This window comes from Muntiacus reevesi, chromosome 19, assembly GCF_963930625.1.
Source record: "Muntiacus reevesi chromosome 19, mMunRee1.1, whole genome shotgun sequence".
Taxonomy (NCBI): Eukaryota; Metazoa; Chordata; class Mammalia; order Artiodactyla; family Cervidae; genus Muntiacus; species Muntiacus reevesi.
Genome location: NC_089267.1, coordinates 47236118 through 47253470, shown reverse-complemented (window position 1 = coordinate 47253470; position 17353 = coordinate 47236118). Strand labels below are relative to the sequence as shown.

The following is a 17353-nucleotide window of genomic DNA, read 5'->3' as shown; positions in this document are numbered from 1 at the left end:
GCTACCTGGCTAAGCTAGACTATAATTTTTGTGTTTATATGCTTTTATTGATCAAGGTGGAACAATCGCTCAATTCAATACTAAATTCTGAATCCTGAGTTAGTTGTACCAAGTTCCACATAAGGAAGCTTTTGAGTTTACCATTTTAAAAGCCATTTTCTTAGGCCCAAGGGTCATCACTAATGAACAACACTGTAATAAATTAACACCTTCAAGGTTACAGAGATGAAGAAGGCCTCCCAGTTTCTGACCACTTCATTTCTTCCTGCCTTCACCCTCCAGACTACTTCATTCACTTATGGCTACATTTTGACCTCACAAAATCACTAATTCAAGTATTCCATTCTCTGATGACAACTTCATATTCTGCCAGCTTGCTGACCAGCCACTCCTATTCTCTTCTAGTGCCCAGATTGAGAAGAGGTTGCATCTCAACAAGCTCTTCCATGATCACTGTAGCAGGGAAGGGAAAAAGAGAAGCAGAAAATCTAGTGCTGGTTCTTCAAGCTTTACTTGCAAATGGTGCGAGTCTGTTTATGTTTTACGGGCCAAAGCAAGTCACACGGCCACATTTAACTTCAAATAGACATGGTCAGGGAAAGGGACGGGTGAGTAAGGGGAGGTGTACAAAGAGTACAACCTTATCATGTACCCAGCAAGAACAGAATATGTGAACACAGCCTAATGACTACTATGTCACCCCCCTAACAATCTCAACCCTAGATGAGCCAATTAACCACGTTCTCCATGACAGTATCCAAAGAGGCTAGAGAAAAAGTCTTGCAAGAAAGGTGACTGGGTCCACTAAATTAACAACCACAACTGCAAACAGATCAAGACATGCCATTATCTACTACAACTTCTGGTAAACTTATTACACAGCCATCTGAAATTGTTTTCACTCTCCCAATCTCCAACTCTTCCTCTCCCTACTCTTTCAAATATCATCTGGTCTTCTACTTTACTGAGAGAAAGGACACAAAAGAGATTGCAAATCAGGTATTTCCACCCTTAAACTGACACACTTACCATTGTAACTATTGTTACAACTATTGTAACTTGATGTCCTGAAAAAGAGATGGGCATAACTAAGGGAATCCAAGAAATACGGTCCATAAGAAACTGGTCATATTTTTACACCCCACCGCACAGGTAAACTTGAAACTTCCACAGTGGCTCAGATGGTAAATAATCTACCTGCAACTTAAGAGACCCAGGTTCAATCCCTGGGTGGGGAAGATCTCCTGGGGAAGGAAATGGCAACCCACTCCAGCATTTTTGCCTGGAGAATCCCACAGACAGAGGAGTCTGACAGACTACTGTCCTTGGGATCGCAGAGTCAGGCATGACTGAGCAACTAACATGAGCACACACAGGTAAACTCTCGAGAGAGGAGCATTAATGCATAGCCAATCCTGGAAGAAGAACCAAAAGAATCAGATACTTAACTTACACTCTGTAAAAGACCTATGCCTGTTCTCAAAAACACTGACTCAAATGTGGCAATGTAGTTAATTTCCAGTGATTTTTCTGACACATGCAATATGTCTAAACATAGAGTCATTTTGGACAGTAACCTACTACTTAGCAGTTACTCATCTGTATAGCTTTCTTTTTCAATTCCCCTTCGAGTAGAAAGAGACAAAATTAAAGTCCAATTATTACCAAAAAATTCCAATTATTAGAGCTTCACATATTGCATATCATCAATAATGTGTCTGGGGAGTTCTCAGATCACTCTCACATGTGGAGATTTACTGCAAGGACTCACAAGACCTAGCATATAGTTGTACTCATGGCTAACGTTTATTGCAGCAATGTAGTGTGAACACACAGTCTATCATAATGAAAAAGACACAGGCGAAGTCTAGAGCAATCCAAATGCAGGCTTCCTTACCATTCTGTCCCTCCCAGGAGTGGTCAAACACCCTACATCCTTCCCCCGATAAGTAATGTCTATGCAATGTTTCTGCTCACAGAAGCCCATTACACACTCACAGGTGCAGGATTTTTATGGGGGCTAGTAACTTCTGGATAAACCATGTCCTACAGAATAAACCATATTGTTCCCAGGCAAGCCAAGCAAGGGCTAACCTTGCAAGCAGACCTTTTTAAGGACAGCAGTCTCAGGCCTGCTATGTTAAGTCTTTTCAGCACAAATAAATTATGGCCATTTTTCTCAGGTGGTTTCCTAATAAAACTTTCCAGCCTCCAACTTCTGCATTACCTTAATATCTGTCCATAATGTAGGATGTGCAACTAAACTGTTTGTTTTTTCTTAAGGCCACGCATGTAGAAACCCATATTGTCAAGAAAGAAAAAAAAATTATTTTCCTACTCTTGAGCCATTACTTTCTGCGAGGGTGCAAGGGGAGGGAGGAAAGGGACAAAAATTCTCCTTTCAGAGGTTCAAAAGGATACCAGGCTCAAAAAGACCAGAACTTACTTTTTCGTGCATCACACTCGGTTCTAAGCACTTCAGTGATTTTAACCCACTTCATCCTCCCAACCACCAATCACTTTATGAGGTAGGTTACTATTATTTCCCCCATTTTACACTTGAAGAAAGACACCCAGGAGTTAGGTGACTGACTTGCAGAAGCCCAGTAAGTGGTGGATGGCGATCTGGACCCAGGCAGTCCATCTCCAGGGTTCCTAATACCACACGACGCTGCCAGAAGCCCTTGGTAAGACACGCTTTCTCTGGTCTCTAACAAAAACATCCCAAATTCCCGGAGAGAAAATGCGCCGCGAGGCTGAACGCGGAAGGGCGGCCGGAAGGTGGCTGGGTCGCCGCGCCCCTAGGTCAAGGTGAGGTGGCCCTCTCCCGTCCCGCCTCCCCGGCTCCTCCCGCTGCCGCCCCGACACCCTGCCGGCTCCGCCACTCTCACATGGCCCTCGGCGACCGCCTGGGGCCCCCAAGGACCGAGAAACGGGCGGGGGGAGGGTTCTCTCCCATGCCGTCAAGCCACGAGGGGCGGGGGTTACGTAAACGAAGATGGAAAAACTGAGGCGACCCCGCACCGAACCCGCAACTCACCCTGCCAGGCCGAGCGGCCGCGTCTACAACCCCACGAGACTGCGCCTGCGCCTGCGCAGCCGCCCCTCCCGCCGGCAGGGGCGGGGCCTCGTGGGCCCGCCCCCACGCCCGGGCGAGTTGGGACCGCCCCTCGCGTGGAGGCTTCCCCGGAGTTGGGAGTGGACACCGCGCTCTGCTGGCCGCTGTCGCACCTGCTGCCCCTGCTTATGCAGGAGTAAGTAGACCCCAGCTAATCTTAGGGTAACGTAAATAGATTCCTAATCGGATCCCGATAGGGCTTGAAGTTTGCCCACCTCCCGTGTTCTCGGAGTCGGGTTTAAGTCCCACTCGTTGCTGCCCAGACACCCTGCCCAGACTGCCTCCGACTTCCCTCCGTCACACTCTTCCGTGCTGTTAAGCCGCATCTGATATCATACGTTTTCTTGCTTTTTTTCATTATTGTTCCCTTACCTGCCGTTCTCTCTTCTTTATTTGAAATTTTCCTGACCTATACCTAAACCTCTTTGAAGCTCGATTATTCAAAGTGTTTTGCACTTTGCATATGTCTAATAAAAGTAGTTGGTTGAAAACTATTTTGTTTGAATGATATACCAAACATCCACCCTAGTTATGGGTAAATGCTAAGAGACACTGAGGTGGCTCAGTGGTAAAGAATCTGCCTGCTCAGTAAAGGAGATGCTGGTTCTATCCCTGATCAAAGAAGATCCCACGTGCCACAGAGCAACTAAGCACCTTGGCCACAGCTATTGAACCTGTGCTATTGAACCGGGAGCAGCTTGAACCAGAAGCCCATGTGCCCTAAAGCCCCTGCTTGGCAGCAAGAGACGACACCTCAATGAGAAACCCACTAACTGCCTCTAAAGAGTAGTCCTGGGTCACTGCAACTAGAGAAAACCCCACAGCAACAAAGACTCAGCACAGTCAAAATTAAAAATAAAGTGCACTATAATCAAAGGGGTTTTTAAAATATATCATATACTGGAATCCAGTTTACCAGGAAAAAAAGGAGGGGACTGAATCAGAATATGGAATTTTAAGTTCTCGCTCATAAAAAGAAACTTAGGAATTATGCAAATCATGATTCAATACTTAAATTTTTCTTGAAAATGACAAATTTCCAAAGTTATCTTGATTTTCAGCAGATGTACCCAAATCTCCAGAGATTGCAATCTCTGTTTCAAAATTTACATGAGTTAAGGGAAATTGTCTAACACTGTTTTTGTTTCTGATGTTCTTCAAATTATTTATCTTTTCAGTTAAAGTAAAATTTACTATTTGATGGATGCTCCAAAGGAAGGAAATTATTTTAAAATAATACCTAGTAAGTATATTTTCATTGCTGTTGTCAAGACATTATGACAAAACATCAAACAGAAATATAAATGTGCTTAAGGTCAGCTGTGTATACATTTCAAATAATGTTAAATATCTTAATTTTACCATCATTGTTCTGTCTGGAAATGTATGGAGTACTTTGCTAAGTTATAGGCTATACATATATTAAGCTTTTATCATGTGTTTTAAAAAGTACATTCTTTATTATAAAAGTAATACATGAGAGTTTGGTATAAAGTTCCTCTTTTCCACCTTTCCAGATTCCCATTCTCTTCCTCAGAGGTAACATCTCCTCTCCTCTATTTGCTGTTTCTTGTGTATAGTTTCAGGAATTGTCTTTGCACATGATATGCATTTGTACTACATTTTTAGATGATTACCATTTGTTAAAAGAGATGATGGTCAGGTTAGATTACGGTCTACCTTCTATTCTACAACTTGATTTTTCTTTTTCACTTGATTATATATTTTGGATTTATCACCATACTAACCTCATTCTTTTTACTGGTTGTTTAAAAGTCCAGTGAATGGATGTATCATTTTTTCCCAATCAGCCCCCTGTTGGTGTACATTTATCTTTGATTCCTTGTGCAGGTATTTTCAATAAATGATTAGCAGTGAAAATGCTGCATCAAAACAAGTTTTGATAGAAACTCTTGAAAAAATGTTGCATGAAAGACAATAGATTTCCTAATTCTTCACTGAATTGTCTAAAATGTGGGGGCTTGATGTGGATTTAGAAAGAAATGGAAAAGTGCTAAGTCTCTTAAAAAATGCCCTAGTTTCCAGTTGTTTTTCACCTGCATTGTGGCAAAAAACAGAATGAGTTGTTTGAGAATGAATGATTGCTATCAACTCAGCACTAGTAGACCTTTCCCAGAAAAGTCACATGATTTCTCTCCCTTGCATCCCACTTTAAGCCTTACTTCCTTCCCTCACACTAACTCTGAAGGAAGAACTTGGGACATTTATTCAAGGAGCAATGATCAGTGCTTCTGTTTGACAAAATCTTTTTGCTCTACGCCTCTTAAATAAACTAAGTTTGGCACTGTGCTGGTTACAGAAGGGCAAATTCATGTCTTCAGGAAAAAAAAGCCTACAGAAAAATATTTCTCAAGTAGTCATGAACACTTGAAAAAGAATTGTTTAGTAATATATGTTCTTGCAGAAGTATACATTAGATTAAATGTGACTCACTGAAGTCAAGTACATTGTTTTCATATTTGTGTCCATTCCACTTGTGGTTTATGATGGGGATGCTACAGAGAGTACTTGAATCTACAGTATTTAATGACATCTTAGTTCAAAGTCAATCCACAAGGTAGATTACACAGAGACTACAGTTAAACTCTGAATGACTTGGAAAAAACATAATTGTAAGTGATGTCATTGGTATAGAAATCTGAAGTGGTTTTATTAATTATTAAAATATTAAAACTGAATAATTTAAAAGTACACCCTTCATGAAATTATTCATTGGACTCATACTTTAATAATGCCAGTTGGAAATTTATTTTTAAAATTTTCACTGTGAATCAATTTGCAGTTAATATGGCTTTCATTATCCTTGGGAAACAAAATTGAGAATAAATTAAAAATAAGGTAATAAACCAAGTTGAGAGTAAATTAAAAACAAGGTAATAAGAAACTTTATCCAACAGGCTTAATATGTTCTCCCCACAACCGCATACAATGTGTTCTAATTGCAAGAACCTATAAATATGTTAGCTTACACGGCAAAAGGATTTTGCACATGTGATTAAGATTATCCCAGTGGTCTCACTGTAATCACAAAATTCCTTATGAAAGAGAAGCAAAAAGGTTAGAAGAAGAGAAGTGGATGTGACAACACAAGCAGAGATCAGTCAGAGAGAGATCTGAAGATGACAAACTGCTGGCTTTGAAGATGGAGAAAGGGAAAAATAGCCAAGGAATTCAGGCAACCTTCAGTAGATGTAAAAGTTAAGTACAGAAATTCTCCCTTGTAGCGTTCAGAAGGACCACAGACTTGCTGACAGCTTAATTTTCACCATTGACTTCTGACCTACAAAACCGTACATAATAAAATTGTGTTTAGTCAATAAATTTGTGATAATTGTTACATTACCAATTGCAAACTCACACACTTAGTTCAGTTCAGTCGCTCAGTCGTGTCCTACTCTTTGCCATCCCAGGGACTGCAGCACACCAGGCTTCCCTGGCCATCACCAACTCCCAGAGCTTGTGCAAACTCATGTCCATCAAGTCGGTGATGCCATCCAACCATCCAACACACTCACATCATCAAATATAGTGAACTATCATCATGAGTGAGGAAAAGATGAGATTATCTTAATACTGACGTCAGTTGAATCAGCTATGGGAGTTAAGAGCGATTCTTAGCAAAGTGTCCATGTATTAAAGTTTGCTTTAATCCAATACATAAGAATCCTGTTTTGAAGTAAACCGGAGGAATTTCTTACTTTATACCTTTAAATTGACTTCTTTATATTTTCTTTTCACTTTTAAACTTTGCCTCTCCTTAAAAAAAATAATTAAAATTAAAATTAAAAAAAAAAAAAAAAAAAAACCAAGCCCATACCTCAGTTTCTTCCCAACCCTCAGTTTCTTTCCCATTAATATTTTAAGTTTTAAAGCAGGGCACATTTCTGGTCGCGATTACTCCTAGTGGCACTTCCGGCTCCGGCCAGCGCCTAGCTGGAGGGCGCTCGAGAGCCCGGCACCGCTCGCCGCGCGGCCGGAAGCGAAGGAGCCGGAGGACGAAGTAGTGAGCAGCGATGGTGCTGCAGCGCTTGCTGCCCTGGAGTGCCTGCCGGACGATCTTCGGGTCTGCGGAGGCTGCGCTCTGGGGTGAGCTCAGTGGTCCCCGGGGAAAGGAAGGACGCCTAACCGCGGGCCCCTGGGAAAGGATAGCGTTCGTGACACTGTTTCTTTAAGGCTTACCGTTCAAAGTCAGACCCAGTACACTTGGCCCCTGCGAATGCAACACCCACTTACAGCCCTTGTTCCTTCGATTCCGCGCTACCGGGGTCTGGGATTGCTCTCGGCAGACGCAGAGAGAGGGGTAAACACGACTTCGGGGGGCTCTCGTGTGAACAGTTAGAAAGGTATGGTGCTTGACTGAGCCAGGAAGGTCAATTCGCGACTCAGGGAAGTGAGCCGAGTGGCCAGTTCCTGCCCGGGAGAGTCGCAATGAGAAGCCCAGTCTTGCGAGTTTTGCTTGTGACCCACTAGAGAGCAGCACTCACGGGTGGATGAAACCTAGTTATTAGCACGTTCGGCCTCTAATAGTAACACAACTGGCCAAACAGAAGCCAGAGAAGCGAAAGTGGTTAGTGCAGGAGGTGGTCTAGAACTCAGAGCAGACCTCCTGTCCCTTCTCTCTTGCTTAACATGCTGCCTCTCCTTTGGCAACAACTTTTGTGGATAAAGATAACAGGGGCTCCAGCCTAACACTTCCCCGCCCGTTATTCCCTTGTAACTCTTGGTACAGCCTATGTAGTTGAAAATGTGTCGTCCATACAAATTCTGTTATTTGGTTTTACCTTTAGTCCACAATCATTTACGGAGCTCCTAATCTGACAGACATCCTGCTGGTATACAGTTTACTTCACCAGTTGGGGGTGAAAGTGAAAGTCGCTCAGCCCTGTCTGACTCTTTGTGACCCCATGGGTCCATGGAATTCTCCAGGCCAGAATACTGGAGTAGGTAGCCTTTCCCTTCTCCAGGGAATCTTCCCAACGCAGGGATTGAACCTAGGTCTCTGGCATTGCAGGAAAATTCTTTACCCTTTGAGCCACCAGAGAAGCCCATTTGGGGGTAAGACAGACACAAATAAACCATCACCATACACAACCCAGTCGAGTGAGACTGCATTGGAAAGGATGGAGTTGGAGGTGTTAGAGAAAAGATGCCTGTTTCATTAAAAAAAAAAAAAAAAAAAAAAAAAAACTTGTAATACATGATTATATTCATTAAGCAATAAAGCAAAAATTATATTAAAACAAACAATAAAGCACACCCCTTTGAATGCTCTCCCTAGATATGAGTATACATAAATGAATGTACGGGCTTCCCAGGTGGCTCAGCAGTGAAAAATCTGCCTGCCAAAGCAAGAGATGAAGGTTAAATCCCTGGGTCTGGAAGATCCCCGAGTAGGAAATGTTAATCTGGGTATTCTTGCCTGGGAAATCCCATGGACAGAGGAGCCTGGTGGGCTACAGTCAGTGGGGTCACAAGAGTCAGACATGACTTAGCATCTAAATAACAAACAAATCTATGTGTGTGTGCGCGCTCAGTTATGCCCAACTTTTAGTGACACCATGGACTGTAACTCACTAGGCTTCTCTGTCCGTGGAATTTTCTACACAAGAATACTGGAGTGGGTGGCCATTTCCTTCTCCAGGGATCTTCCCAACCCAGGATCATGTGTCTCTTCCATGTCCTGCACTGGCAGGCAGGTTCTTTACCAGCTGAGCCACTGAGGAATATTTAATATATAATGTGATCTTCTGTGCTTACTTTTCTGTAATTTTTTTTCTCACTTAGGTATTCAGAAGCTTAGGTATTCATGGCAGTACATAAAACTCTTTTAACCACTGCATATGTTCCATAACTATGAATTACCATAAAACTAGTCCCTTATTGATGGATATTAGTTTCCAATTTCTTTGCTATTATTAAAAGTTCTTCAATAATTATCATTGTACACGTTTCTTTGTGTATATGTACACACTTCTTTGTGTATAAGTATTTTCCAGGAATAGATACCTAGAAGTGGAAGTGTTTGATCAAAGGGGAAGTGATAAGTGACATTTAACACGATTGTAAAGGAGGCTTAAAGAGTGCCAGGTAGATGAGAAAGGTTCTCTTCAGAAGGAACAATGTGCATAAATCATGAAGGAAAGGTGAAAAGAGATTATTGTGTACCGTATAGATTATTGAAACCTCACAGCAACTCTAAGTTAAATAATATTATTTGATTTTACTCTCCCAGAGTTTAAGTAATCTGCCTAGGGTCACAGAGCTAAGTTGGCAGGCCAGGATTCGAACCTAGATTTAACTGACTCTAAAACCCCTGTTCTTTCCACTATAAAAATGAGACTTTACATAAGAAGTCAAGTCAAAAGACTGACATGTTGAGCTGACTTGAACAATGGGGAAAACTCCTTTGACTTACTCTTTCCAGATATTAGTAGCAGTATCATTTTGAAGATAGCTAATTTATTTTATTCTTTCCAGGTTTGAAGTCAATAAAAAGAAGCTGCCACAATTTTTGTACCGCTATTTGTCAAGATGTCACTTATATAGAACTTAAAAACCTCCTGAAGTCCAAAAAAATTATGTTAATTGATGTTAGAGAGCCATGGGAAATTCATGAATATGGAAAAATCCCCGGGTCCATCAATATACCATGTAAGTGATGTGTTTTAGCCTGATTTGTTAGGAAAACATTTATCTAGTAATTGACTGTATCTAAAATTTAATTGAAATTCTTAACATTTTCTTACAGTGGATGATGTAGGTGAAGCTCTACAGATGAACCCAAAAGACTTCAAAGAGAAGTACAAAGAAGTAAAGCCATCCAAATCTGACAATCTAGTGTTTTCTTGTTTAGCTGGAGTGAGAAGCAAGAAGGCTGTGGTCACAGCAATATCTCTGGGCTTTAACAGGTAAGTAGCTTAAGGATAAAAATGGGTTTAGGATATGTATTGCAGTGTTTTGTAGGTATATTTTTATTGGTCTACTGAAGAATTTCATACTTACGATATTAACGGAAGGATAAGTGCAGATTCTTACAGACTGACTGTACTTTTCATTCTACGGTCCTTTAAATATCCATCAAGTGTAAATATTATGGTGAAAAGTCACTGCACTGCTAAATCTCTAAAGTCATCTTATCTCGAAATTTCCTCTGAACCTTGTGCTGTAAGGCAGAAAAAGTGGTTACAGCACTAATTATTTGATGTATGTTTTTAGTGCTCAACACTATGCTGGAGGATGGAAGGAATGGGCAACCTATGAACTTTCAGAGAAGAAACAAGGAAATTGAATTTTGGAATACAAGCTGACCGTTTCCTTGTGTAAATGCAGCCCAGAATAGTGGAATAAGCAAAAGAATAAAAATATAGCCCTGGAACTACTGGTTAATGGCAAAGTGATTTTGTATTAGTCAATTATTTTTTGTTGAATCTTTTTCTCACCTATAAATTGGGAATATCACATCCCCCAGCCTACTTCCAAAGGCTAATGAGGATTAAGGTAATATATGTGACTCACCATGGAAACATAAAGGTTTCTAAAATAAAGGGATTCTAAAAATTAATTTTTAAATATTTTAGTATTGTTCAATAGTATATTCCAAAAGACCTGGTTACTTGTATTACTTAACCATAATGTGTGACCAGGTGTTCAGCATAGCTTCTATACTCTTCCTCAAAGAGGCTATGAGCTAGACCAGTAGATTACCCAACAGACTTAACCTTAAAATACCAAGAATCTGGGATGCAGAAAAGTAGGTGAAATATGAACAATGAAAATATATTAACAATATGCAAAGACATATGCTACTGTGACCAACATGGTAGTGATACAATTTGTAATTTAAAAAAGTAATATGATCTATAGGGATAGTAACAGTGGTTGCCTCTGTTGAGGATAAGAGATTAACTAGAAAAACAAGGAAAATTTCTGGGGTGATGGAAGAGCTCTATATCTTGATTGAGGTGTTGGTACACAGGTATAATCATTTATCAAAACTCACTGAAGTGAACATTTTAAACCTATACACTATCTGTAATTATATCTCAATTAAAAATAATGAAAATATTATTAGAAGAAAGTTTAAATACAAATGATTCCCACTAGCATGAGTACATTGCTTTAGAATGTTAAGTCCTGTACTTGTTCATATACTGGTGAGTGGTAAAACAAATTTGTGCTCTCTTCTGTCTCTTCAGACCCATCTATTTTTAGTCTCATTTATATAGTCACTCAGAACATGTAAGGCCTGGCAAGTAAACTCTAAGGACCTGGTTTTTGTCCTAAATGATTTATTAAGCTATTGGAGAATCTGGGGTAGAGATGTGATGTTATCACCTTGAACTTCTATTTCTGACATATCAGTCTAGTTTCTAGCAGAGCAGACTCCCTACAAGAACTAGAAAAGATGGAAAATACAGGTAATACACACACACACAGATACACTTTTCAATGTTGGCTCATCCTCCTCAGCTTTCTTCTCCCCAGATCGTGACTCTTCAAATCCTTGCTGCCTTTAAGCGAATTATATTTATATAAACAAATATTACTAGGGCATATGTATTAAGAAACTGAGGAATTAAGAGCCACAAGTTCACACAGAAGAAAAGCTATAGAGAGTGAACTGCCATTGAAATACTGGACCCAGCAAGGAATAGGTAAATACACCAGGCTTCTAGTTAAAACCCCTACTTCCAGAAGGCAAAACATAAGTCAAATAGAAAGGAAATACTACAGAATACAAAATTATCTGTGTATACTTAATATATACTGAATATAAGTTTAACAACAATTATGCAATTAACCTGGGAGGATGATGGGAGTAAAAGTCCCAGGGTAGAATGAGTGTGGGGGCAGGGTGGTGGTAGGGTGGATGGGAGTTGGAATGGAGAATAGGAGGTATGTGAGAAAGTAAAATCTTCATCTTCAATAGTAGGAAGTTGTGATGATATTTACAACTGAAAAAAATTAAAAGAAACTGGAGGGTAAGCAGAGGAGGCAGTAAAGTGTTTAAGAGCCTGGGCCTTGGAGTCCACTGCCCAGATTTTAATAAAAATCTAATCCAAGCTTGCCAGGAGAAATATCAATAACTTCAGATACGCAGATGATACCACCCTTCTGGCAGAAAGCAAAGAAGAACTAAAGAGCCTCTTGATGAAACTGAATAGGAGAATGAACAAGTTGGCTTAAAACTCAACATTGAGAAAACAAAGATGCTGGCACCCGGTCCCATTACTTCATGGCAAATAGATGGGAAAACAGTAAAAACAGTGACACACTTTTATTTTTTTGGGCCCCAAAATCACTGCAGATGGTGACTGCAGCCATAAAATTAAAAGATGCTTGCTCCTTGGAAGAAAAGTTATGACCAACCTAGACAGCATATCAATAAGCAGAGACATTACTTTGACAACAAAGGTCCGTCTAGTCAAAGCTATGGTTTTTACAGTAGTCATGTATGGATGTGAGAGTTGTACCATAGAGAAAGCTGAGCACCGAAGAATTGATGCTTTTGAACTGTGGTGTTGGAGAAGACTCTTGAGAGTCCCTTGAACTGCAAGGAGATCCAACCAGTCCATCCTAAAGGAAATCAGTCCTGAATATTCATTGGCAGGACTAATTCTGAAGCTGAAACTCCAGTACTTTGTCCACCTGATGCGAAAAGCTGACTCAGTGGAAAAGACCCTGATGCTGGGAAAGATTGAAGGAGAGAGAAAGGATGACAGAGGATGAGATGGCTGGATGGCATCACCAACTCAATGGACACGAGTTTGAGTAAACTCCGGGAGTGGCAATGAACAGGGAGGCCTGGCGTGCTGCAGTCCATGGGGTCGCAGAGTTGGACACGACTGAGCAACTGAACTGAACTAAACTAAATCCAAGCTCTTGACTTGTGATTGGGTAAGTTACTTAACTTTCTGTCCCTGAGGACAAGAACATCTCTGAAATGACTGCCTGAGAATTAAATGACTTCATAAGGTAGAGAGCTTAGAATACACTCGTTACATAGTAAGTGCATGCTCAATAAATGTGATAAGCATGTTACTTGAAAACATGGAAGTAACACAACAGCAAAGAAATGACTGAAAGTTGCTCTGAGAGCAGGAATAAAAAGCAGAGAAAATGGAACTGGAGCTGACATTTTCCTTATGTCTTATAGCAACACTGTCCAAAAGAATTATGATGCAAGCCATTATGTGATTTTTAATTTGCTTACATTTAAAAAGGTAAAAGAGGTGAAATTAATTTTAGTAATTTTTATTTACTCCTAGGTGTCTAAAAAATCATTTAAAACATATAATCATTATAAACAAATTTGATATCTTACATTCTTTTGTACCAAGTATTAAAATTCAACATATATAGCACATTTCAATTCAGACTAGCCACATTTTGAGTGTTCAGTAGCCACATGTGGCTAGCAGATGTCTTACTAAATAATGCAGCCTATGGTAATATTTAATTTTTTAAAAACAATACACATCCTCAATGGCTGCTTAATAAAGGAAGAGACAACCAGCCATTATATGCCTCCTGAGGGAAAATACCGATACTTTATACAGTAGTCTATAAAGGAAAAAGAAAAATTGAGCCTGAACCTGATCAATCTTTTGCATTCCATTACCAATATATAGAAATTCAGAGAAAAGAACATATTAAGTAGCATCTCAAAGATACAATCAGCAAAGTACATATGGTGGGAAATTCTTAGTGAACAAGCAAACCAAAATGGGGAACTTCTGAAATGAAGTAAAGGGGGAATCCAAGAATTTTAAAAGATTTATCAATGAATTACACATGTGGTCTATATTTAGATCCTAAGTAGAATTATTTAATAATTTTTATGATATTGAAAGAACTAAAAATATAAACACTAGACATTTATTACAAAACTATTTTGACAAATTCTTTTCTAGGTATTTTACTCTTAGGATTATATACTAAGATAATTATGGACAAAATATCTTGGATTTACACTGAAATGTTGTGAAGTAATTAGCCTCCAACTAATAAAAATAAATTTTTAAAAATTAAAAAAAAAAATCTTGGATTTGCTTCAAAATAATATGCATATTGGAGGAAGTGGTGGGAGTTTAAAATGAAACTGGCCATGAGTTGACAGGTATTAAGGATGCTCATTATAACATTTTATCTACTCTTGTATGTTTTTTACATTTTCTATTTAACAGGTTGAAAATAAAAGTACCAGGCATATATATTTTCAAAATAAAAAATTTTTAGAAATATAGGTAGGCTTAAGAAAAAAATTAGGGTTAAGTCAATGACTGTGATATATATAATCATTCTGCCCTTCCAACCCAAGCCCAATCTTAATTCCTTCAGACCTGAGGAGAGCTTTTTTTCTTATTTCATAATCCTAGGAGACCAATGTTTGTCAATGGTACTGACTTCATAATCTCTTTTCAGCTTATGTGATACTCTCCACAAGGAAGCAGAACTCTAGAAGTCTGTTTATAAACCATATGAAATTACTACTTGATAAACTATAGAAGGCTTTAATACTTATCCAAAGGAAGAAAGACTCCAAAACAACAGAAAGAAGATTCAAAAAACATAAATTAAAGACACTAGTCAATATAGCTGGAGAATGTATTTTTATTCTTGTAATTTTATACTAGGAAGTCAACATTTAATAATCCATTATTCACAATTATAAAAATTTTTAATCCTTAAATTGTACATCAATATCCTATGACTCCCAATTTTATCACTCTCCTTCAAGTCTGAAGAAAACGATCATGTAATTTAGTAACTTCTACAGACAGCAAAGTCCCACTGACATAACATTTAGTCTGAAGTCCTACACTCAGGTGAGAATTAAGAACAGCCAGTATCTAACTGGCCTGAAACCTGATTGTGTTCCTGGCTCAGGATTCCTGTAGTAAGTCTGTAAGTCCACACTAAGACACAAAAATAAACCAGGGTGTGTACGTCATATAAAAACTTCACAGTAAAAATAACAAAAATGTTAACAAATTTCAACCATATTACAGTTTCCATCCAATTAGCATTCAAAATGCCTGATTAACTGAATTAAATGCAATTTTTTAAAATGTTTGCCCAGCATTTCAAAATGGTTATGAAGTATAACTTTTAAAATGTCAAAGTATGCTGTACATATTGCACTTTTCTGCTAGGCTGGGCTAGTATCCTCCACGGCAAGATACCAAAGCTACTGAATAAAATACACTTTAAAATCATAGGTAATTGATTCATTTCCCTGAAATCATCATCATTATCACCAAACCTTCCAGGATTTTTTAAGATTTGATTCCTTAAATACAATTTTAAAGTTTAACTTAAGGAGAAAAAAAAAAGACCCCCATATATTTTGACTTATTTCCTTTTTTGGTCATTCAGCGACCAAAGAGAATTTTAAACAAATTATGTTTCATGTTTCCTGGCTTAATAAAAAGCTAAAATTTCTATTATCCAAATTAAGAAAAATTTTACTAATCAGAAGCTATTTTCAAAAGTCTCTGTATGTCTGTCTGTAGGTCCTCTTAGAACCTTTCCAAACTTTCATAAACAATAGATTTTAAACAATTATGTATTAGAATCAAATTAGGTAAGGAAAACATTTTGCAAAAATAAAATCACTTCCCAATATGCTTGACAGAAACAAGCTATTCATTTTCATTTGTGTTCCACTGAAGACATTACTGAAATCTGTCCAATGGTTTATTTCCAACTGGTCCACTATGAAATTCTTCGGAATGTTTTAAGATTGGCTGTAGCTAGAGTTCTGACTTCCATTTGGACCCTGCTCTCCTTCACTGTTCAAGTGGGGAAGAAAGAGATTTTACACCAATTAAAAGACTCATTTTCAACACCCTAGTAAGCCTACTAATTTTTAAGGTTATTCATTGCTATAGCTCTACAAAACAAAGACATTTCCAATCGTAAGATACAGATGTGGAAAAATTAAAGTCCAGAAGACTACATTTGGTTTCATGTTTTTATTCTTATGTAACTTGGTGCCCTCACACATATAGCAAGCATTCTGGAAGTTAGTGTCCATATACACTCAAAAATTTCAATTAGGGTATTTTGTTGTCATTACAGGTATCACTCAACATAGAGACTGTTCTAGACAAATTTCCTATTAAATTATACATGGAAAATCTTATTCCTACTAATAATGAAAATCAAGAAGTATTCTTCCAAAAAATTATTGTCCAAAGGCATAATTAATCCATATGTGAATACAGCAAACCTTTAAAAATCAGAAATATGGTAATTTCCTGGAAAGCACTGAATATTTAAACACTGAAACTGAAAATACCAGTAACTGTGGCAATAGGATAATTGCCTTATCTTGTCCATCAGCATCTTGCAGCTTCAGGCCCTGCAACTAGTGAAGAATCACTCAGGGAATTTCTGCAAAAAATGCATCCAAAGGTAGCTGTTTGAATGAATGCTTTAAACAGCTCCTTGTAAAAGTATTAATTTTTCCTAATGGTAACCTTAACATACCAGATCTACAAATCAGTCTTAATGTTACATAACTTATTTTTCTTAATAAATGATTAAGATGGGTAGTTTCCCTTCTGACCTTGTTCCCCTAAATGAAATGATCTGATGTACATTGACAGCTGAGAACCACTGACCTTAAATGAATAGATCCCGTTAAAAAACAATAAAACACTTAAAAAACCCCACCACAACAAAAAAACCCTTTTAGCACAAGTAACTCATACTTAGCAAAATTATGTCATTATATGCAATGGATCTGAGTCATTTGAAAGTCAAAATTATTTATCTTTACAGTATCAGATCAATCATCTAAGTTTTTGAAAAATGATACTGAACTTTATCAACAGGGTAACAGCTAGTACTGGGGAAAAAAAGATGGCACAGAGTGAAACTGACATGGAACTACTACAAAATTCTTTATCCCTGAATTTTAGATGGACTTGCCTATCCCTGTTCTGTTTAAACTTATGTACAGTATATAGTCATATGTTGAGGGATACCTGTAATAGACCTGCCATTGTATCAGAAGTTACTTAACAGATGATCAGATTAATGTAGTTTTTAAAATGAGATGTCTTTAAAATATTGTCACAAAAAAACATATATCATGAAGTTTTAGAAGACATTTTATAAAAACAAAATAGCATAATCTATTAAAAATATGATAATGCCTATGAAATATATAATTAAATAAAATCAATAATTAAAGTTTACAAAGTA

At 38.2% G+C, this 17353-nt stretch overlaps 3 protein-coding genes across 13 annotated transcripts in view; 1 reads left to right on the top strand and 2 right to left on the bottom strand.

The window, feature by feature from the left end:
* The window catches only part of USP45 (ubiquitin specific peptidase 45), a 57659-nt gene extending 54553 nt beyond the window's left edge, over nucleotides 1-3106 (bottom strand). For 6 of the 8 annotated variants that reach the window (XM_065911258.1, XM_065911263.1, XM_065911262.1 and 3 more), the window contains exon 1: nucleotides 3041-3106. The gene's annotated coding sequence lies outside the window, so the exon portion shown is untranslated. Of the gene's footprint in view, nucleotides 1-2446; nucleotides 2521-2593; nucleotides 2731-3040 lie in introns of those variants that run through there. The other 2 variants (XM_065911259.1, XM_065911261.1) reach the window with 2 other exon arrangements.
* A 3966-nt stretch (nucleotides 3107-7072) lies between these two features.
* The window catches only part of TSTD3 (thiosulfate sulfurtransferase like domain containing 3), a 24919-nt gene continuing 14638 nt past the window's right edge, over nucleotides 7073-17353 (top strand). The window contains exons 1-4 of one of the 3 annotated variants that reach the window (XM_065911274.1): nucleotides 7073-7225; nucleotides 9617-9790; nucleotides 9888-10047; nucleotides 12203-13808. In XM_065911274.1, the coding sequence (XP_065767346.1) occupies nucleotides 7153-7225; nucleotides 9617-9790; nucleotides 9888-10047; nucleotides 12203-12278 (483 nt within the window). In that variant the 5' untranslated portion in view covers nucleotides 7073-7152 and the 3' untranslated portion in view covers nucleotides 12279-13808. Of the gene's footprint in view, nucleotides 7226-9616; nucleotides 9791-9887; nucleotides 10048-10354; nucleotides 10533-12202; nucleotides 13809-17353 lie in introns of those variants that run through there. The other 2 variants (XM_065911275.1, XM_065911276.1) reach the window with 2 other exon arrangements.
* Nucleotides 14735-17353, bottom strand: part of CCNC (cyclin C) — a 24720-nt gene continuing 22101 nt past the window's right edge. The window contains exon 12 of one of the 2 annotated variants that reach the window (XM_065911272.1): nucleotides 14735-15933. In XM_065911272.1, the coding sequence (XP_065767344.1) occupies nucleotides 15879-15933 (55 nt within the window). In that variant the 3' untranslated portion in view covers nucleotides 14735-15878. Of the gene's footprint in view, nucleotides 15934-15953; nucleotides 16538-17353 lie in introns of those variants that run through there. The other variant, XM_065911273.1, reaches the window with a different exon arrangement.